This window comes from Heptranchias perlo, unplaced genomic scaffold (assembly GCF_035084215.1).
Source record: "Heptranchias perlo isolate sHepPer1 unplaced genomic scaffold, sHepPer1.hap1 HAP1_SCAFFOLD_162, whole genome shotgun sequence".
NCBI classification, from domain to species: Eukaryota; Metazoa; Chordata; class Chondrichthyes; order Hexanchiformes; family Hexanchidae; genus Heptranchias; species Heptranchias perlo.
The window spans coordinates 661,773-684,851 of NW_027138881.1; the positions used below are offsets into that span (position 1 = coordinate 661,773).

Sequence of the window (23,079 nt, forward strand, 5' to 3'; positions counted from 1 at the left end):
CTCTGCACTCTCTCCAGAGCAATTACATCCTTCCTGTAATATGGTGACCAGAACTGCGCACAATTCTCCAGCTGTGGCCTTACCAGCGTTTTATACAGTTCCATCATTATATCCCTGCTTTTGTATTCTATACCTGGGCTAATAACGGAGAGCATTCCGTATGCCTTCTTCACAACCTTATCTACCTGTACTGCCACCTTCAGGGACCTGTGCACATGCACTCCAAGGTCTCTCACTTCCTCTACCCCTCTCAATATATTCCCGTTTACTGCGTATTCCCTTTTAATGTTTGCCCTCCCTAAGTGCATTACCTCACACTTCTCCGGGTTGAACTCCATTTGGCACTTTTCCGCCCACTCCACCAGCCCATTGATATCTTCTTGGAGTCTACAGCTATCCTCTTCACCATCAACTACACGGCCAGTTTTTGTGTCGTCTGCAAATTTGCCAATCATGCCCCCTCCATTCAAGTCCAAATCATTAATATATACCACAAACAGCAAGGGACCCAACACTGAGCCCTGTGGCACGCCACCGGAAACGGATTTCCATTCGCAAAGACATCCATCGACTTTTACCCTTTGTTTCCTGTTACTGAGCCAATTTTGGATCCAATTCGCCACATTTCCCTGCATCCCATGGGCTTTTACCTTTCTGACCAGTCTGCCATGTGGGACCTTGTCAAATGCCTCACAAAAATCCACGTAGATTTACGCATTACCCTCATCAATCCTCCTTGTCACTTCCTCAAAGAATTCAATCAGATTTATAAGGCATGACCTTCCCTGAATAAATCCATGCTGACTATCCCTGATTAAACCATGCCTTTCCAAGTGACAGTTTATCCTATCTCTCAGTATTGATTCTAATAGTTTGCCCACCACCGAGGTAAGACTGACCGGCCTATAATTGTTCGGCCTTTCCCTCGTACCCTTTTTAAACAATGGTACTACGTTTGCAGTCTTCCAGTCCTCCGGTACCTCCCCTGTATCTAGTAAGGATTGGAAAATGATCCTCAGAGCATCCGCTATTTCCTCCCTGGCTTCCTTCAATAGCCTAGGAAACAATCCATCCGGCCCTGGTGACTTATCAACTTTCAAGGATTCCAGTCCCTCTAGTACTTCCCCTCTCATTATGTTTACCTTATCCAATATTACACACCTCTCCTCTTTAACTACTACGTCCGGATCATCCCTTTCCCTTGTGAATACGGAGACAAAATATTCATTTAAAACCCTACCCACATCCTCCGCTTCTACACACAAGTTACCCTCATCATCCCTGATAAGTCCCGCCTTTTCCTTAGCTATCCTCTTGTTCTTAATGCACTGATAAAACATCTTTGGGTTTTCTTTAATCTTACTAGCTAATATTTTTTCATGCCCTCTCTTTGCTTTCCTTATTTCCTTTTTTATGTCAGTCCTGTACTTTCTATACTGCGTACAGTTTTGATCTCCTTATCTAAGGAAGGATATACTTGCCTTAGAGGCAGTGCAGCGATGGTTCACTAGATTGATTCCTGGGATGAGAGGATTGTCCTATGAGGAGAGATTGAGTAGAATGGGCCTATACTCTCTGGAGTTTAGAAGAATGAGAGGTGATCTCATTGAAACATGTAAGATTCTGAGGGGGCTTTACAGGGTAGATGCTGAGAGGTTGTTTCCCCTGGCTGGAGAGTCTGGAACTAGGGGACATAGTCGTAGGATGAGGGGCTGGCTATTTAAGACTGCGATGAGGAGGAATTTCTTCACTCAGAGGTTTGTGAATCTTTGGAATTCTCCTCCCCAGGAGGCTGTGGATGCTGAGTCGTTGAGTATATTAATGGTTGAGATAGACAGATTTCTGGACTCTTGGGGAATCAAGGGATATGGGGATCAGACAGGAAAGTGGAGTTGAGGTTGAAGATTAGCCATGATCTGATTGAACAGTGGAGCAGGCTCGGGGGGCCATGTGGCCTACTCCTGCTCCTATTTCTTATGTTCAAGGGGAGGGAGGTATTCAGGGGGAAAGGGATGGCATTTACTGGATAGAATTATCTGGAGGTCGGATACGAGAACGCTGGCTGTAATATTCAGGGTTGGGTACCTACCATCATTGGGTTGCAGAGGGGCGAGCGGCTGTTCCTGGACTCACCATTTAATGGGGTCTGGTGTGTGCCTGTGCTGTGATTGGGAGGATGGCTAAGCTGCATCCATTCATTTTAGGGTGAGGTGTGATCCTCACTTCTGAGGAGTCCCTTGTACTTCGAGAGAACTCCAACCCATGAGTGCCTGATCTGATGGATACCTGGTGACTATGCTCCTTGAGTGGAGGGAAGCAGGATCTCTCTGGGCTTATGGCGAGATTCGTCTGGCGATGGAAGAATGGAATTGAGTCAACTCTATGTGGCCGATCCAGTGGTTTGCTGCCTCAGCTGGGCAGGTCTGCAATAATCCAGGCCATTTCATAATGAATCAGCTAACGGGGCCTAGTAATGGGTCAGTGGGAGCCAGAGATCTTTCCACACAGCTCCAGAAAACCAATGCTCTAACATGTAGAGTGGTCCTGGCTGGATAAACCGCAGGAAACTTGCCCATGCTCTTTACTGGTAGACTGCCTGGTTTGAGGTGGTTAAAGTCCAATCATACTCCTGCACAAGCCTGGAGCTCCCTAAGATGTGGATCTTGCCAACCTGTGCCTAGCATTCTGCATTTGGTGGGAGGGCTCTGTGCATCCCATATCTGATGAAGAAAAACTCTGCCCATGTGGATTTCTCAGGAGCCTGGTTTGGAGATTGTTAGGCACAGTGATTGGCTCCCGTTCATGGCAGACCAGACTGGCCAGTAGCAGTGGGTGAGACAGAGAGCAATCTGTCAGATTAGATTTTGAATCCTGGAGTCAGAGCCACTTAGATGGAAATTCTTTTAAACTAACCTTCAGGAATGTGAGCAGCATCTCCTTGAACTCATCCATCGAGGTGCCCCTGGTTGGTTTGTCAAACAGCACTAATTCCCTCCGAGGTATAGTGTCAGGGCTTAGATCTGCTCTGAAGGCTTCCTCTATCCCACACTTAATAATGACTTCCTTATTCCTCCAGACGCCCCCATAAACCTGTGGGGATAAAACAGGGCAAAGTTACACAATGATCTACAGCTGTTTGATCAGTGTGCTTAACTTCCTCTCTAGCTCGTCCCTTTGCGTTTTCTCATTAATACAGTCTTTTAGCCTATATAGAGTATGGTACATGTAGGCTACTCTCTGTATGTATCGGATCAGTGTGGGTTTCTCAATGCCAGCTCCTGTGACCATAGGAATTGCCAGATGAAAAAAAGATCACGGTCCATCTAGTTCTCCTTCTACCATCCTTGTAGTCACATGATACAATGATAATAGATTGTTGACTAATCATAGCAATCGATCTCTATCAATGAGTCTACAACAGACCCAGACATGAGGCAAGGAAAACCCCGAGTGGGGGAGAGCTTTGGGAACCATAGGTCCAAAGTCACCTGTCCCTCCCGAGCCTGTTACACTCATCACGTCATGTCTTAAATTACTCACATACTGTATCCAAAATGTTATTTTCTGAAACTTGTACACAAGTAATGGTGCAGGTACATATTTACAAAAAATGTAGGCAAGAAATGACCATCAGATCCATCCGTGCTCACCCAACACACTGGACGATCCAATCTCATGTACCTCTCTCCCAAAGTGCTTGTGGCAGTGGCACTCTTGCCTCTGAGTCAGAAGATCCTGGGTTCGAGTCCCACTCCAGAATCTAAGCTGACACTTCAGTGCAGCACAATTGAATTTGTCAGAAGTGACATCTTTCGCATAAGACAATGATCCAAACCCCCCCCCCCCACCACCCCTTGCTGTTTACCTGTCCTGGTGGATGTGAATGATCCCATGGCACTAGTCAAAGACAAGTCTGGACAACTTAGTGTTCTGACCTCAGCAATCCTTCAACTAACACCAGTAAACACAGATCTTTCATCACATTCGCTGTTTATGGGACCTTGCATTGCACACTTTGGTTGCTGTGTTTGCCTATGTAACAACATTGACTGCACTTCAAAATAATTCATTGATTGTGAAGAGCTTTGGCAAATCCTGAGGACATATGTGGTGTATAAATGCAAGTTCTGTCATCTTAATCTTTCACCTAGAATCAACTATTCCAATGCTCTCCTGGTCGGCCTCCCACCTTGTACCCTTTGTAAATTTGAGTTCATCCAAAACTCTGCTGTCCATATCCTAACTCGCACCAAGTCCCATTCACCCATCACCTTTGTGCTCGTGATCTACATTGGCTCCCGGTCTAGGGACGCCTTGATTTTAAAATTCTTATCCTTATTTTCAAATGCCTCCATGGCCTCGCCCCTCCCTATCTCTATAACCTCCCTCCAGCCCTAGGATCTCTGCACTTCTCCAATTCTTGCCTCTTGCGCATCCCCGATTTTAATCGCTCCACCATTGGCGGCCGTGCCTTCAGCTGCCTGGGCCCTAAGCTCTGGAATTCCCTCCCTAAATCTCTCCGCCTCTCTACCTCTTCTTCTTTAAAACCTTCTTCTTTGACCAAGCTTTTGGTCACCTGTCCTAATATCTCTATGTGGCTTGGTTTAAATTTTTGATTGGTAATTGCTCCTGTGAAGCGTCTTGGGGTGTTTTACTACATTAAAGGCGCTATATAGATGCAAGTTGTTAATGCTACTCTCAGGACAGGGAAATTAACCAATTTCAGAAAAATTCTCTAAAAGATTCCTTTCTGACTCCCTAAGAAACTCAAAACAGAGCCATGGTTACCATGATTCAACTCTAGATATACTTAACAATCTCCCCCTCCTGATATATCCTAATGTCTTGAGAAGCACAGGATCAGGATAGAACACATCTATCTGGCAGCACATCATTAACCATCCAATATTATTTATTATTGCAGTAATTTGTAGCCATGCCTAATGTTGAGGTTTTGCTAATTGTTTTCCAAGAGATTTCTGTTGTCTCTGTGAAGGAGAAAACACAAGCTGGGTTCGGCCTGGAACTGGAGGGCGAGAAGAATGCCTTTTGTTTGTGGCCCCTCATCATGCTCAGGTTGGTCAGGTACCTGAGCCTTGTGATATGTTAATATATGTAAGGTCACCCTGTGGGAGGAGCTACCTATGTTACCTCCAATAGATGCACTATCAAAAATACGCTTTGTTTTTGAACAGTGGCTGGGTGACACGGTGTCAGAAATAGCATCTCCTGCTTAGAGCAGACTCTGTTTGTTATTGACAATCAGCATGACATACAAACCATCTCCTGTGTCTTTGCTCTGATGTTTGATTCCCAGCTCTATCTCCAGGATAGTGCCGACTAGTAATAAATGTTAGCAATTGCTTGACTTTACATGATTCCACCATTTAGTTGCACATTGCAGCAGTGACCTGAACTCAAAGCATCCATGATTATGTAATTCTGAAACTTAACTATAATTCTGATAAAGGACTCTAAGTTACTGACATAACTCATTATATTGGACTGAGAGAACTAGTTAAAGTACTGGTAAAATTTCAGTAACGTATTGCTGTCTAATTCGCTGATCTATTTTGCTTCTGTATCATCGTACTTCTTAATGAACACAATTCATAGTTTTTAGCCTGTGCTATACAGTCTGGCAGCTTGGTTTTTTTCTGTTCGTTTAAGAGAGATCTAGAGCCTGCAGATATTTTCAGTGAATACTCTACTGGATTGTTCATAACAGAGCTGACCCCAATGTTTGGCAGCGTATGTAAGTGGATTTTTATGTTGAGCATAAGTAAAAAGTATTGAAAAAAATCCAAATTCTAATATCTATCGGATTGGTCTCAATGGTGACAGAATCCATACCTCATATTATCTCACACCCTCCAAAATTCCTATTTGCATCAACATCCCCGGCTTTCCTAGCCTCTCTTGACAGGCTGTTCACCGGCCTCTGAATGAAGAAGTTAACTGTGTGTTCAACTTTTCTTGTCTAAGCTTGAATCCATAGCCCAGAATTTCAGGTGCCTATTTTACTCCGAGAGTTTTTGTTTTGGGAGATGGCATCACAGCTCCACCCTGGATCTTGAACGTGGGTTGGGGAAAGCCCAAGTTCTAAGCCTAGTCTCATCTTTCATACTCCACAAGTTTAACCTGAATTGGGACTTTGTTTGGTAAATGTTGGTTACAGCCTGTGTGCTACCCAGTTATTGCATCTGTACCTAAACATCTGCCTCATTGTCCCTGGAACAGCTCTAAAGTGCGATGTGGGAACTATTGTACAAGCTGTGATTTTGGTCTCACCAACGAATCGAGTACCTGGTGCATGGGGTTTGATGACAGACATTGTTGGAAGAGCAGTGTGTTTTCCTCACAGAGATCCTTGCATGCGGAGCCAGAAATAATTCCTTTCTTATAGCGATCACACTGAAAAAAAATGTCAAACTCTGCAGGTTACAGTATGTTAAATAATTGCTGTCCAGATCAACAAAAAGGAACATGCCAGATGTTTGATACATCACACGAGGGAATGAACCATTTCTTTCACAACTTAATCCGAACAATGATGGGGATCAGGGCCTAAAATCCTATCAGTTTCTCTTGATTAGGATAATTTCTAAAGTTGATATTTTCCCTCCTGCCTCTTCTCACCTGCAGTTTGTCTGAGAAGAGTCACCAGTAGAATCAGTCCCATTTCTGAGATTAGGGGGCTAAGTTTCGTTGCTTTGCTCCATTGAATTAACCAATTAAGAGGGAAGCCTTTTAAATGGAATCTCAGGGCTACAGTAAGTTATGTGAAATTAAAGGATTTTAGCAACACCTTTTTCTCATGATTCACTTTTACTTGTGATGTTGTTTAATTATAGATAGCTTTTATGTAGTCCTGAAGGGAACTGTAGCATTGACACTTCACACTTTACAAAAGAGGTTACTGGGTGTCAATCAGGAGCAAGAGTCCTGGCTGATTTTTTTTTAATAGTTCTGCTTGTTATGCTTCACTCACTTATTGATTTATGTTTAAATTAAATGATTTGTTTAATGATTCAACAATGGCCCCTGGGCTAGTACCTCAGTCTCAGAAGGCAAACTAACTGAAAAAGGCTAAATGTCCAAACTCTTAATACTTACAATTATCATTTGGCAGATGTGCCCTTGGCACAGTTCGGAGTAGGACGAGTAATGCACGTAAAGCACCCAGCTTCCCAGCAGGATCGCCAACCACATCAAGAACAGGTACTTCACCTTAACACCAGGGAGACGCTTCTAGCAAATATACACAAACACTTTTAGTCGAGAATTTGAAGCACAAAAGCTCATTGCACAGACGGTGTCTCCATTGCTGTAGCCTGGATGAATACCATAGACACGGGCGGGGGATAGGGAACAGGTGGAATCACCAACCAGGGAGACACTGGAAGCCGAGAATGTTGTAAACTTCATGATGGCAACTGCTAGGTCTAGACAGAATAGATAGAGTGTAACTGTTCCCATTGGTGGAAGGGTCAAGAACCAGAGGACATAGATTTAAGGTGATTGGCAAAAGAACCAAAGGTGACATGAGGAAAAACTTTTTTACACAGTGAGTGGTTAGGATCTGGAATGCACTGCCCGAGGGGGTGGTGGAGGCAGATTCAATCATGGCCTTCAAAAGGGAACTGGATAAGTACTTGAAAGGAAAAAATTTGCAGGGCTATGGGGATAGGGCGGGGGAATGGGACTAGCTGGATTGATCTTGCATAAAGCCGATGCGGTCTCAATGGGCCAAATGGCGTCCTTCCATGCTGTAACCTTTCTACGATTCTGTGATAAACGAGGCTGCTGAATTGTGTACAGGTGAGCAGGGTGGAGGTATGTAGCCCAATGGATGGAAATGGTGTTTCTGTTCCCATGTTCCCAAGGACTTTGAGGAGAGGGGGAGGGGGGTTACATATATGCAGTGAGGGTAGGGAGTTACCTGTATCCAGTGGGGGTGGGGGCGTTACATGTATCCAGTGGGGGTGGGTTACATGTAGCCAGTGGGTGTGGGGGGGGGGGTTACATGTATCCAGTGGAGATGGGGAGTTACATGTATCCAGTGGGGGTTGGGAGTTTATTTTTAATTCGTTCATGGGATGTGGGCGTCGCTGGCGAGGCCGGCATTTATTGCCCATCCCTAATTGCCCTTGAGAAGGTGGTGGTGAGCCGCCTTCTTGAACCACTGCAGTCCATGTGGTGAAGGTTCTCCCAGTGCTGTTGGGTAGGGAGTTCCAGGATTTTGACCCAGCGACGATGAAGGGACAGCGATATATTTCCAAGTCGGGATGGTGTGTGACTTGGAGGGGAACGTGCAGGTGGTGGTGTTCCCATGTGCCTTCTGCCCTTGTCCTTCTAGGTGGTAGAGGTCACAGGTTTGGGAGGTGCTGTCGAAGAAGCCTTGGCGAGTTGCTGCAGTGCATCTTGTAGATGGTACACACTGCAGCTACGGTGCGCCGGTGGTGAAGGGAGTGAATGTTTAGGGTGGTGGATGGGGTGCCAATCAAGCGGGCTGCTTTGTCCTCGATGGTGTCGAACTTCTTGAGTGTGGTTGGAGCTGCACTCATCCAGGCAAGTGGAGAGTATTCCATCACACTCCTGACTTTTTTTTATTCGTTCATGGGATGTGGGCATCGCTGGCGAGGCCAGCATTTATTGCCCATCCCTAATTGCCCTTGAGAAGGTGGTGGTGAGCCGCCTTCTTGAACCACTGCAGTCCATGTGGTGACGGTTCTCCCACAGTGCTGTTAGGAAGGGAGTTCCAGGATTTTGACCCAGCGACGATGAAGGAACGGCGATATATTTCCAAGTCAGGATGATGTGTGACTTGAAAGGGAATGTGCAGGTGGTGTTGTTCCCATGTGCCTGCTGCTCTTGTCCTTCTAGGTGGTAGAGGTCGAGGGTTTGGGAGGTGCTGTTGAAGAAGCCTTGGCGAGTTGCTGTAGGGCATCCTGTGGATGGTACACACTGCAGCCACTGTGCGCTGGTGGTGAAGGGAGTGAATGTTTAGGGTGGTGGATGGGGTGCCAATCAAGCAGGCTGCTTAATCTTGGATGGTGTCGAGCTTCTTGAGTGTTGTTGGAGCTGCACTCATCCGAGCAAGTGGAGAGTATTCCATCACACTCCTGACTTGTGCCTTGTAGATGGTGGAAAGGCTTTGGGGAGTCAGGAGGTGAGTCACTCGCCGCGGAATACCCAGCCTCTGACCTGCTCTCGTAGCCACAGTATTTATATGGCTGGTCCAGTTCAGTTTCTGGTCAATGGTGACCTCCAGGATGTTGATGGTGGGGGATTCGGCGATGGTAATGCCATTGAATGTCAAGGGGAGGTGGTTAGACTCTCTCTTGTTGGAGATGGTCATTGCCTGGCACTTATCTGGCGTGAATGTTACTTGCCACTTATGAGCCCAAGCCTGGATGTTGTCCAGGTCTTGCTGCATGTGGGCTCGGACTGCTTCAATATTTGAGGGATTGCGAATGGAACTGAACACTGTGCAATCATCAGTGAACATCCCCATTTCTGACCTTATGATGGAGGGAAGGTCATTGATGAAGCAGATGAAGATGGCTGGTCCTAGGACACTGCCCTGAGGAACTCTTGCAGCAATGTCCTGGGGCCTCCAACAACCACTACCATCTTCCTTTGTGCTAGGTATGACTCCAGCCATGGGAGAGTTTTCCCTCTGATTCCCAATGACTTCAATTTTACTAGGGCTCCTTGGTGCCACACTCAGTCAAATGCTGCCTTGATGTCAAGGGCAGTCGCTCTCACCTCACCTCTGGAATTCAGCTCTTTTGTCCATGTTTGGACCAAGGCTGTAATGAGGTCTGGAGCCGAGTGGTCCTGGCGGAACCCAAACTGAGCATCGGTGAGCAGGTTATTGGTAAGTGCCACTTGATAGCACTGTCGACGACACCTTCCATCACTTTGCTGATGATTGAAAGTAGATGTGATGGTGGGGATATCGGGAGGAGGCCGAGATGGATCATCCACTCGGCACTCTGGCTGAAGATGGTTGCAAACGCTTCAGACTTGTCTTTTGCACTCACGTGCTGGACTCCGCCATCATTGAGGAAGGGTAGATGTTTGTAGAGCCTCCTCCACCCGATAGTTGTTTCATTGTCCATCACCATTCATGACTGGATGTGGCAGGACTGCAGAGCTTTGATCTGATCCGCTGGTTGTGGAATCGCTTAGCTCTGTCTATAGCATGTTGCTTCCGCTGTTTAGCATGCATGTAATCCTGAGTTGTCGCTTCACCAGGTTGGCACCTCATTTTGAGGTACGCCTGGTGCTGCCCCTGGCATGCTCTTCTACACTCCTCATTGAACCAGGGTTGATCCCCTGGCTTGTTGGTAATGGCAGTGAGGAATATGCCAGGCCATGAGGTTACAGATTGTGCTGGAATACAATTCTGCTGCTGCTGCTGGCCCACAGTGCCTCATAGGTGCCCAGTTTTGAGCTGCTAGATCTGTTCTGAATCTATCCCATTTAGCACGGTGGTAGTGCCACACAACATGTTGGATGGTGTCCTCAGTGCGAAGACGGGACTTCATATCCACGAGGACTGTGCGGTGGTCACTCCTACCAATACTGTCATGGACAGATGCATCTACGACAGGTAGATTGGTGAGCACGAGGTCAAGTAAGTTTTTCCCTCGTGTTGGTTCGCTCACCACCCTCCGCAGACCCAGTCTGGCAGCTATGTCCTTCAGGACTCGGCCAGCTCGGTCAGTAGTGGTGCTACCGAGCCACTCTTGGTGATGGACATTGAAGTCCCCCACCCAGATGTACGTTTTGTGCCCTTGCTCCCCTCAGTGCTTCCTCCAAATGGTGCTCAACATGGAGGAGGACTGATTCATCAACTGAGGGAGGGCGGTAGGTGGTAATCAGCAGGAGGTTTCCTTGCCCATGTTTGACCTGATGCCATGAGATGTCATGGGGTCCAGAGTCAATGTTGAGGACTTCCAGGGCCACTCCCTCCTGACTGTATATCACTGTACCGCCACCTCTGGTGGGTCTGTCCTGCCGATGGGACAGGACATACCCAGGGATGGTGATGGAAGAGTCTGGGACGTTGGCTGAAAGGTATGATTCTGTGAGTATGGCTATGTCAGGCTGTTGCTTGACTAGTCTGTGGGACAGCTCTCCCAATTTCGGCACAAGTCCCCAGATGTTAGTGAGGAGGACTTTGCAGGGTCGACTGGGCTTGGTTTGCCATTGTCGTGTCCAGTGCCTAGTGGTCTGTCCGGTTTTATTCTTATTATGATTTTTCGCAGTGAGATTTTACAACTGAGTAGCTTGCTAGGCCATTTCAGAGGGCAATTAAGAATCAACCACATTGCTGTGGGTCTGGAGTCACATATTGGCCAGACAAGGTAAGGACGGTAGGTTTCCTTCCCTAAAGGGCATTAGTGAACCAGATGGGTTTTTACGACAATGCGGTAGTTTCATGGCCACCATCACTGATACTAGTATTTTAATTCCAGATTTTTATTTAATTAATTGAATTTAAATTTGCCAGCTGCCGTGGCAGGATTTGAACTCATGACTGCAGATTTTTAGTCCAGGCCTCTGGATTACTAGTCCAGTAACATAACCACTATGCTACCGTACCCTGACTTGTGCCTTGTAGATGGTGGAAAGGCTTTGGGGAGTCAGGAGGTGAGTCACTCGCCGCAGAATACCCAGCCTCTGACCTGCTCTTACAGCCACAGTATTTATGTGGCTGGTCCAGTTCAGTTTCTGGTCAATGGTGACCCCCAGGATGTTGATGGTGGGGGATTCGGCGATGGTAATGCCATTGAATGTCAAGGGGAAGTGGTTGGACTCTCTTGTTGAAGATGGTCATTGTCTGGCATTTGACTGGTACGAACGTTACTTGCCACTTATCAGCCCAAGCCTGGATGTTGTCCAGGTCGTGTTGCATGCGGGCTCGGACTTCTTCACTATCTGAGGGGTTGCAAATGGAACTGAACACTGTTCCATCATCAGCGAACATCCCCATTTCTGACCTTATGATGGAGGGAAGGTTATTGATGAATCAGCTGAAGATGGTTGGGCCTAGGACACTGCCCTGAGGAACTCCTGCAGCAATGTCCTGGGGCTGAGATGATTGGCCTCCAACAACCACTACCATCTTCCTTTGTGCTAGGTATGACTCCAGCCACTGGAGAGTTTTCCCCCTGACTCCCATTGACTTCAATTTTACTAGGGCTCCTTGATGCCACACTCAGTCAAATGCTGCCTTGATGTCAAGGGCAGTCACTCTCAACTCACCTCTGGAATTCAGCTCTTTTGTCCATGTTTGGACCAAGACTGTAATGAGGTCTGGAGCCGAATGGTCCTGGTGGAACCCAAACTGAGCATCGGTGAGCAGGTTATTGGTGAGTAAGTGCCGCTTGATAGCACTGTCGACGACACCTTCCATAACTTTGCTGATAATTGAGATTAGACTGATGGGGCGGTAATTGGTTGGATTGGATTTGTCCTGCTTTTTGTGGACAGGACATACCTGGGCAATTTTCCACATTGTCGGGTAGATGTCAGTATTGTAACTGTACTGGAACAGTTTGGCTAGAGGCGCGGCTAGTTCTGGAGCACAAGCCTTCAGCATTACAGCCGGGATGTTGTCGGGGCCCATAGCCTTTGCTGTATCCAGTGCACTCAGCCGTTTCTTGATATCACGTGGAGTGAATCGAATTGGCTGAAGACTGGCTTCTGTAATGGTGGGGATATCGGGAGGGCCGAGATGGATCATCCACTCGGCACTTCTGGCTGAAGAAGTTACATGTATCCAGTGGGGATAGGGAGTTATATATATCCAGTGGGGGCTGGAGTTACCTGTATCCAGTGGGTGTGGGGGAGTGGGTTACATGTATCCAGTGGGGGTGGGAGTTACAGGTAACCAGTGGTGGTGGGGAGGCACATGTATCCAGTGGGAGTGGGAGTTTATAAGTATCCAGTGGGGATAGGGAGTTATATATTCCAGTGGGGGTGGGGAGTTACCAGTATCCAGCGGGGGTGGGAGTTACCAGTATCCGGCGGGGGTGGGGAGTTACCAGTATCCGGCGGGGGTGGGGAGTTACCAGTATCCGGCGGGGGTGGGGAGTTACCAGTATCCGGCGGGGGTGGGGAGTTACCAGTATCCGGCGGGGGTGGGGAGTTACCAGTATCCGGCGGGGGTGGGGAGTTACCAGTATCCGGCGGGGGTGGGAGTTACTGGCAATGACAGGAAGATGTTACAAATAAACTTATTAAAAAAAGAACAGATCAGGAGAACGGGAAAAAACCCAATCAGACCCCAGGAGAAGATGCAGAATGAGGTGTAAAATGGAGAGCAGGAGATAGTTAAACGGCAGAAGCGATTCTGCGGAGACAGCAGGAGGTAAAATGAGAGAAAAGGTTGTCTGACCATGATGTTTAGCCTAGTGTTGAAGTAGGGCTGGGCGTACGTGCTCTGTATCACCTTGTGCTGGCTTGGAGTGGTGTTGGCATTTGTGGGGCAAAGCGATGTCATTGGGCTGGACGAAATGTGAAAGTTAATACAGTGTTAACTTATCATCCATGTTCTGAGCTGGAGCCTGAACTTTACAAGAACATTCCAATCTGCAAACTTTCCTCAATACACAATTAAACTCTGAACTCACCCTGTATTTACTAAACAGCAATTAAGAATTTCTGTGGTTTAAAGAGGCATAGCAGAATTATGTCACTGGCACAGCACCTTTGACTCTTGGTTGTGGGTTCAAGCCCCACTCTAGAGTCTTGAGCCCATAATTCAGACTGTCACTTCAGGCAGGGGGAGCTGCCCTCTCAGGTGGCTGTAAAAGATCCCACAGCACTATTCGAAGAACAGCAGGGGAGTTCATAGAATGATACAGGACAGTAGGAGGCCATTCGGCCCATTGTGCCTGTGCTGCTCTTTCCTCAAAGCCCTGCAAATGTTTCCTTTTTAAGTATTTATCCAATTCCCTTTTGAAACTTATTATTGAATCTGCTTCCACCGCCCTTTCAGGCAGCGCATTCCAGATCTCCCAAGATCCTGGCCAACATTTATCTCTCAACCAACATTACTAAAGTACTATCTGGTTGTTTATCTCATCACTGTTTATGGGACTTGGCTGTGTTCAAATTGGCTGCTGTGTTTGACCACATTACAAAAGTAATGACACTGTTGGCTGTGAATCACTTTGGGACTTGAAAAGTTTTAAATAAATTCAAATTTGTACTTCCCTTTATATTGCACTTTCTGTTATTGTGGTATTAGGCTCCTGTCTTTATAAAACAGCATATCATCTGACATCCTGCCTGCAATGCCACAGATCTGCTACCGAATAAAAGGGAGAGCTTGCATTTCTATAGAGAATTTTACAACCTCAGGATGTCCCAAAGCGCTTTACAGCCAATTAAGTACTTTTGAAGCGTAGTCACTGTTGTAATGTAGGAAATACGGCAGCTAATTTGCGCACAGCAAGATCCCACAAACAGCAATGTAATAAATGACCAGACCATCTGTTTTAGTGATGTTGGTTGAGGGATAAATATTGGCCCAGGACACTGGGGAGAACTCCCCCTGCTCTTCTTCGAATAGTGGCCATGGGATCTTTTACGTCCACCTGAGAGGGCAGATGGGGTCTCAGTTTAACATCTCATCCAAAAGACAGCACTTCCAACAGTTACGCACTCCCTCAGTACTGGCACCGGGAGTGTCAGCCTAGATTAAGTGCTCAGGTCTTTGGAGTGGGACTTGAACCCACAACCTTCTGAATCAGAGGCGAGAATGGTACACACTGAGCCACGGCTGAATAATCTTCTGGTACAGTGTTTTATATAATCAGCTGCATTTACACAAGGACTAAAATTCTCTGCAAGCTCACACCACTGACAGGCCTTCCAGAAAATTGCAGGTCCATTGAAACAAATGAATGATCAGGGGCCCAGCAATCAATCAGCTGCTCATTGCTGGGAGGTGACAAATGTCTGGGAAATCTCAGCCTTGCTTTCTCCTCCGAAAGGAGTTACAGCAGAGGGTACAGAGCACAGACTGCAGAAGAGGGTAAAACACAGAATACTAAAGGGGGCGGGAGCCAACAGGAGAGTGTTATTAAACTGGGAGGCTAATATAGAGAAACAGGGGCCCAAACTGGAGGGCGTGTTTGGACCCCACTAGTGTTGGGGGACTGTTAATAATCAGAGTCACTGGTTTAACTTTTACAGAAAACTGCAGAATTGCAGAATCCGATTCAGTGATATTCTGAGGATTTCATCTGATAAAAACGTTTGATTTATTCCATATTCCAGGTCGGTGCCAGAGAAAGTAGCCAGAGGGAAAATGACCAGAGGGAAGGTGACCCAGGGAAGGGGCGGTGAGAGGAACATAGGAACAGGAATAGGCCATTCAGCCCCTCAAGCCTGTTCCGCCATTCAATGAGATCATGGCTGATCTGTATCACAACTCCATCCATTCACCTTGGCTCCATATTCCTTAATTGTCTTAACTAGCAAAAATCTAGGAATCTCAAATTTAAGATTATTAATTGAGCTAGCATCTACTGCTTTTTGTGGGATAGAGTTCCACATTTCTACTCATCGTTGGGAGGTGACAAGTGTCTGGGAAATCTCAGCCTTGCTTTCCCTTCAGAAAGGAGTTACAGCAGAGGGTACAGAGCACAGACTGCAGAACAGAGGGTAAAACACAGAATACTAAAGGGGGCGGGAGCCAACAGGAGAGTGTTATTAAACTGGGAGGCTAATGTAGAGAAACAGGGGCCCAAACTGGAGGGTGTGTTTGGACCCCACTAGTGTTGGGGGACTGTTAATAATCAGAGTCACTGGTTTAACTTTTACAGAAAACTGCAAGAATTGCAGAATCTGATTCTGAGGATTCCATCTGATAAAAACATTTGATTTATTCCATATTCCAGGTCGGTGCCGGAGAAAGTTACCAGAGGGAAAATGGCCCATCTACATCCCAGGATTTTGAAAGAGGTGGCTATAGAGATAGTGGATGCATTGGTTGTCATCTTCCAAAATTCTATAGATTCTGGAACGGTTCCTGCAGATTGAAGGGTAGCAAAAGAGATGAGGGAGAGAGAAAACAGGGAACTACAGACCTGTTAGCCTGACATCAGTAGTAGGGAAAATGCTAGAATCTATGATAAAGGATGTGATAACAGGACACTTAGGAAATAATAATAGGATTTGGCAGAGTCAACATGGATTTATGAAAGGGAAATCAGGAGGTAAGCTCCGAAAGCTTGTGATTTAAAATAAAACCGTTGGACTATAACCTGGTGTTGTGCAAGTCCTTACATTATGTTTGACAAACCTATTGGAGTTCTTTGAGGATGTAACTAGTAGAATAGATAAGGGGGAACCAGTGGATGTGGTGTATTTGGATTTTCAGAAGGCTTTCGATAAGGTCCCACAGGAGGTTGGTGAACAAAGTTAGAGCGCATGGAATTTGAGGGTAATATACTGGCATGGATTGAGAATTGGTTAACAGACAGAACAGAGGGTAGCAATAAACGGGTCTTTTTCAGGTTGGCAGACTCTGACAAGTGAGGTACCGCAGGGATCGGTGCTTGGGCCCCAGTTATTCACAATCTATATGAATGATTTGAATGAGGGGACCAAATATAATGGTGGTAATAGTAGGGGACTTTAACTTTCCCAACGTTGACTGGGACAGCCATAGCATTAGGGGCTTGGATGGAGAGAAATTTGTTGAGTGTATTCAGGAGGAATTTCTCATTCAGTATGTGGATGGCCCAACTAGAGAGGGGGCAAAACTTGACCTCCTCTTGGGAAATAAGGAAGGGCAGGTGACAGAAGTGTTAGTGAGGGATCACTTTGGGACCAGTGATCATAATTCCATTAGTTTTAAGATAGCTATGGAGAATGATAGGTCTGGCCCAAAAGTTAAAATTCTAAATTGGGGAAAGGCCAATTTTGATGGTATTAGACAGGAACTTTCAGAAGTTGATTGGGAGAGTCTGTTGGCAGGCAAAGGGACGTCTGGTAAGTGGGAGGCCTTCAAAAGTGTGTTAACCAGGATTCAGGGTAAGCACATTCCTTATAAAGTGAAGGGCAAAGCTGGTAGAAGTAGGGAACCTTGGATGACTCGGGAGATTGAGGCCCTAGTCAGAAAGAAGAAGGAGGCATATGACATGCATAGGCAGCTGGGATCAAGTGGATCCCTTGAAGAGTATAGTGATTGCCGGAGTAGAGTTAAGAGAGAAATCAGGAGGGCAAAAAGGGGACATGAGATTGCTTTGGCAGATAAGGCAAAGGTGAATCCAAAGAGCTTCTACAAATACATAAAGGGCAAAAGAGTAACTAGGGAGAGAGTAGGGCCTCTTAAGGATCAACAAGGTCATCTATGTGCGGAACCACAAGAGATGAGTGAGATCCTAAATGAATATTTCGCATCGGTATTTACGGTTGAGAAAGGCATGGATGTTAGGGAACTTGGGGAAATAAATAGTGATGTCTTGAGGAGTCTACATATTACAGAGAGGGAGGTGCTGGAAGTCTTAACGCACATCAAGGTAGATAAATCTCCGGGATCTGATGAAATGTATCCCAGGACGTTATGGGAGGTTAGGGAGGAAATTGCGGGTCCCCTAGCAGAGATATTTGAATCATCGACAGCTACAGGTGAGGTGCCTGAAGATTGGAGGGTAGCAAATGTTGTGCCTTTGTTTAAGAAGGGCGGCAGGGAAAAGCCTGGGAACTACAGACCGGTGAGCCTGACATCTGTAGTGGGTAAGTTGTTAGAGGGTATTCTGAGAGACAGGATCTACGGGCATTTGGAGAGGCAGGGACTGATTAGGAACAGTCAGCATGGTTTTGTGAGAGGAAAATCATGTCTCACAAATTTGATTGAGATTTTTGAAGGGGTAACCAAGAAGATAGATGAGGGCTGTGCAGTAGACGTGGTCCACATGGACTTTAGCAAAGCCTTTGACAAGGTACCGCATGGTAGGTTGTTACATAAGGTTAAATCTCACAGGATCCAAGGTGAGGTAGCCAATTGGATACAAAATTGGATTGACGGCAGAAGACAGAGGGTGGTTGTAGAGGGTTGTTTTTCAAATTGGAGGCCTGTGACCAGCGGTGTGCCTCAGGGATCGGTGCTGGGTCCGCTGCTATTTGTTATTTATATTAATGATTTGGATGAGAATTTAGGAGGCATGGTTAGTAAGTTTGCAGATGACACCAAGATTGGTGGCATTGTGGACAGTGAAGAAGGTTATCTAGGATTGCAACGGGATCTTGATAAATTGGGCCAGTGGGCCGATGAATGGCAGATGGAGTTTAATTCAGATAAATGTGAGGTGATGCATTTTGGTAGATCGAATCGGGCCAGGACCTACTCCGTTAATGGTAGGGCGTTGGGGAGAGTTATAGAACAAAGAGATCTAGGAGTACAGGTTCATAGCTCCTTGAAAGTGGAATCACAGGTGGATAGGGTGGTGAAGAAGGCATTCAGCATGCTTGGTTTCATTGGTCAGAACATTGAATACAGGAGTTGGGATGTCTTGTTGAAGTTGTACAAGACATTAGTAAGGCCACACTTGGAATACTGTGTACAGTTCTGGTCACCCTATTAAAGAAAGGATATTATTAAACTAGAAAGAGTGCAAAAAAGATTTACTAGGATGCTACCAGGACTTGATGGTTTGACTTATAGGGAGAGGTTGGATAGACTGAGACTTTTTTCCCTGGAGAGTAGGAGGTTTAGGGGTGATCTTATAGAAGTCTATAAAATAATGAGGGGCATAGATAAGGTCGATAGTCAAAATCTTTTCCCAAAGGTAGGGGAGTCTATAACGAGGGGACATAGATTTAAGGTGAGAGGGGAGAGATACAAAAGGGTCCAGAGGGGCAATTTTTTCACTCAAAGGGTGGTAAGTGTCTGGAACGAGCTGCCAGAGGCAGTAGTAGAGGCGGGTACAATTTTGTCTTTTAAAAAGCATTTGGACAGTTACATGGGTAAGATGGGTATAGAGGGATATGGGCCAAGTGCAGGCAATTGGGACTAGCTTAGTGGTATAAACTGGGCGACATGGACATGTTGGGCCGAAGGGCCTGTTTCCATATTGTAAACTTCTATGATTCTATAATATTTCCAAGTTTGCTGATTACACAAAACTAGGTGGGAATGTGAGTTGTGAGGAGGATGCAAAGAGGCTTCAAAGGGATATAGACAGGCTAAGTGAGCAAGAATATGGCAGATGGAATATAATGTGGAAAAATGTGAAGTTATCCACTTTGGTAGGAAAAACAGAAATGCAGAGTATTTTTTAAATGGTGAAAGATTGGGAAATGTTGATGTTCAAAGGGACCTGGGTGAGTCACTGAAAGCTAACATGCAGGTGCAACAAGCAATTAGGAAGGCAAATGGTATGTTGGCCTTTATTACGAGAGGATTTGAGTACAGGAGTAAAGATGTCTTACTGCAATTATACAGGGTCTTGGTGAGACCGCACCTGGAGTATTGTGTGCAGTTTTGGTCTCCTTACCTAAGAAAGGATATACTTGCCATAGAGGGAGTGCAACGAAGGTTCACCAGACTGATTCCTGGGATGGTGGGATTGTCGTATGAGGAGAGATTGAGTCAAGTAGGCCTGGATTCTCGAGAATTTAGAAGAATGAGAGGTGATCTGATTGAAACATACAAAATTCTTACAGGGCTCGACAGGGTAGATGCAAAGAGGATGTTTCCCCTGGCTGGGGAGTCTAGAACCATGGGTCACAGTCTCAGAATAAAGGGTAGGCCATTTAAGACTGAGATGAGGAGAAATTTCTTCACTCAGAGGGTGGTGAATCTTTGGAATTCTCTACCCCAGAGGGCTGTGGAGGCTCAGTCATTGAGTACATTCAAAACAGAGATCGATAGATTTATAGATATTAAAGGCATCAAGGAATATGGGGATGGTGCAGGAAAATGGTGTTGAGGTAGAAGATCAGCCATGATCTTGTTGAATGGGGGAGCAGGCTCGAGGGGCCGGATGGCCTACTCCTGCTCCTATTTCTTATGTTCTTAGGAAGTAACTTATAGCATAAAACTAAATGTTTTAAAAAAAATACTAAACTTAATTTAGTTATAGCAAGTAGCGTTTTTTAGTGAATCAAGGTCCCTAGTGTAGTTAACATTCTCTAAATTAAGAGTAATTTAAAGGAGTAAACTCCTTAAAGGGAGTAACTAATGAGCTTAATCTAAGGCAAGTCATGGCAGCAGAGCTCGCACCCGTGATATGCTCCTCCTGCACTATGTGGGAAGTCATGGACACTACAGGTGTCCCTGGCGACCATGTGTGCAGGAAGTGTGTCCAGCTGCAGCTACTGGCTAACCACATTTCGGAGCTGGAGTTGCGGGTGGATTCACTGTGGAGCATCCGCGATGCTGAGATTATCGTGGATAGCACGTTCAGTGAGGTGGTCACACCGCAGGTAAAGATTACGCAGGCAGAAAGGAAATGGGTGACCGCCAGGCAGAGTAAAAGGACTAGGCAGGTAGAGCAGGAGTCCCCTGGGGCCACCTCCCTTTCAAACAGATATTCCACTTTGGATATTGCTGGGGGAGATGGCTTATCAGGGGAAAGCAGCAAGAGCCAAGACCGGGGCACCACAGGTGGCTCTGCTGCACAGGAGGGGAGGAAAAAGAATGGGACAGCAATAGTGATAGGGGATTCCATTGTAAAGGGAACAGATAGGCGTTTCTGCGGCCGCAGACGTGACTCCAGGATGATATGTTGCCTCCCTGGTGCTAGGGTCAAGGATGTCACGGAGCAGCTGCAAGACATACTGAAGGGGGAGGGTGAACAGCCAGTAGTCGTGGTCCATATCGGTACCAACGAAATCGGTAAAAAAAAAAGGATGAGGTCCTGCAAGCAGAATATAGGGAGTTAGGAAATAAATTAAAAAGCAGGACCTCTAAGGTAGTAATCTCAGGATTACTCCCAGTGCCACGTGCTAGCGAGAGCAGAAATAGGAGAATAGACCAGATGAATACGTGGCTTGAGAGATGGTGTAGGAGGGAGGGGTTTAAATTCCTGAGGCATTGGGATGATTCTGGGAAAGGCGGGACCTGCACAAGCTGGACGGGTTGCACCCAAGCGGAACTGGGACCAATATCCTCGCGGGGGGCATTTGCTAGTCCTGTTGGGGAGGGTTTAAACTAGTATGGCAGGGGGATGGGAACCAAAGGGCAGGGACAGATAGGACAAATTCAGATCAGGAAACGGGAAGTAGAAACGCAGTTAGTGACGTAGTTAGTGACTCAGAAAGGCAAAAGAAGCAAAGGTTAAATAGTGTTCAGCACAGGAATTTGACGGGGTTAAAGGGTATATACATCAATGCAAGGAGTATTACAAACAAAGCATATGAACTAAGGGCACAGATAAACACATGGCAGCATGATATCATTGCTATAATGGAAACCTGGCTTAAAGAGGGGGATAACTGGCAGCTCAATATCCCTGGATATAGAGTTTTCAGGCAGGATAGAGTGGGTGATAAAAGAGGGGGGGGGGGGTAGCATTATTGGTTAAAGAATCAATTCCAGTTGTGAGAAGGGATGATATGCTAAATGGATCATCAATCGAGGCCATATGGGTTGAGCTAAGAAATAAAAAAGGGGCAGTCACACTACTAGGAGTGTACTATAGACCCCCGAATAGCGAAAGGGAGATAGAAGAACAAATATGTAGGCAAATTTCTGAGTGCAAAAATAGTAGGGCAATAATAGTCGGGGACTTCAACTACCCGAACATCAACTGGGATTCAAACAGTGTGAGGGGCACAGAGGGCGCAAAATTCTTGATCGGTGTCCAGGAGAACTTTTTTAGCCAGTACGTGACAAGCCCAACAAGAGGGGATGCAATTCTAGATTTAGTCCTGGGAAATGAAGATGGGCAAGTGGGTGAAGTGACAGTGGGTGACCATATTGGGGATAGTGACCACAATTCAGTTAGTTTTAGCATTATTATGGAAAAGGACAGAATTAAATCAGGAGTAAACATTTTAAATTGGGGGAAAGCAGATTTTACAGAACTAAGAGGTGATTTGGCAGAAGTGGACTGGACACAAATACTTGAGGAGAAATCAGTGGCAAGCCAGTGGGAGGCACTAAAAAGTGAAATTCTATGGGTACAATGCAGACACGTCCCCTCAAAGAAAATGGGTGGCACTGCCAAATCTTGAGCCTCCAGGTTGTCTCGAAGTATACGGGGCAAGATAAAGCAGAAAAAGAAAGCTTATGACTGTCATAGAAAGCTAAATACTGCAGAAAGCCTAGGAGTATAGAAAGTACATGGATGACGTAAAAAAGGAAATAAGGAAAGCAAAGAGAGGGCATGAAAAAATATTAGCTAGTAAGATTAGAGAAAACCTAAAGATGTTTTATCAGTACATTGAGAACAAGAGGATAGCTGAGGAAAAGACGGGACTTATCAGGGATGTTAAGGGGAACTTGTGTGCAGAAGCAGAGTATGTGGGTAGGGTTATAAATGAATATTTTATCTCTGTATTCACAAAGGAAAGGGATGATCCGGACGTAGTAGTCAAAGAGGAGAGGTGTGAAAAGATACAGCACAGAAGGGGGCCATTCGGCCCATCGTGTCCGCGCCGGCTCGAAGAACAACCAGGTGCCCGTTCTAATCCCACCTTCCAGCACCCGGTCTGTAGCCCCGCAGCTTACAGCACTTTAGGTGCAGGTCCAGGTCCTTTTTAAAAAGGAGTTGAGGGTCCCTGCCTCTACCACCAATTCGGGCAGCGAATTCCATACACCCACCACCCTCTGGGTAAAAAATTTTTCCTCATGTCCCCTCTAATCCTTCCGCCAATCAGCTTAAATCTATGTCCTCTAGTTCTTGAACTCTCCGCTAGGGGAAACAGGAGCTTCCTGTCTACTCTAGGCCCCTCATAATTTTGTACACCTCAATCAAGTCTCCCCTCAGCCTCCTCTGCTCCAAGGAAAACAACCCCAGCCTATCCAATCTCTCCTTGTAGCTGCAATTTTCAAGCCCTGGCAACATTCTTGTAAATCTTCTCTGCACTCTCTCCAGAGTA

At 46.1% G+C, this 23,079-nt stretch overlaps 1 protein-coding gene across 5 annotated transcripts in view; it reads right to left on the reverse strand.

Annotated features, from left to right (window-relative positions):
* LOC137309330 (divergent protein kinase domain 1B-like) overlaps positions 1-23,079 on the reverse strand; it is a 128,983-nt gene that overhangs the window by 3,514 nt on the left and 102,390 nt on the right. For all 5 annotated transcript variants that reach the window (XM_067977586.1, XM_067977584.1, XM_067977585.1 and 2 more), the window contains 3 exons: positions 7,117-7,251; positions 6,307-6,414; positions 2,914-3,090 (listed from right to left, as the gene is read on the reverse strand). In XM_067977586.1, coding sequence (XP_067833687.1) covers positions 2,914-3,090; positions 6,307-6,414; positions 7,117-7,212 — 381 coding nt within the window. In that variant the 5' untranslated portion in view covers positions 7,213-7,251. The remainder of the gene's footprint in view (positions 1-2,913; positions 3,091-6,306; positions 6,415-7,116; positions 7,252-23,079) is intronic.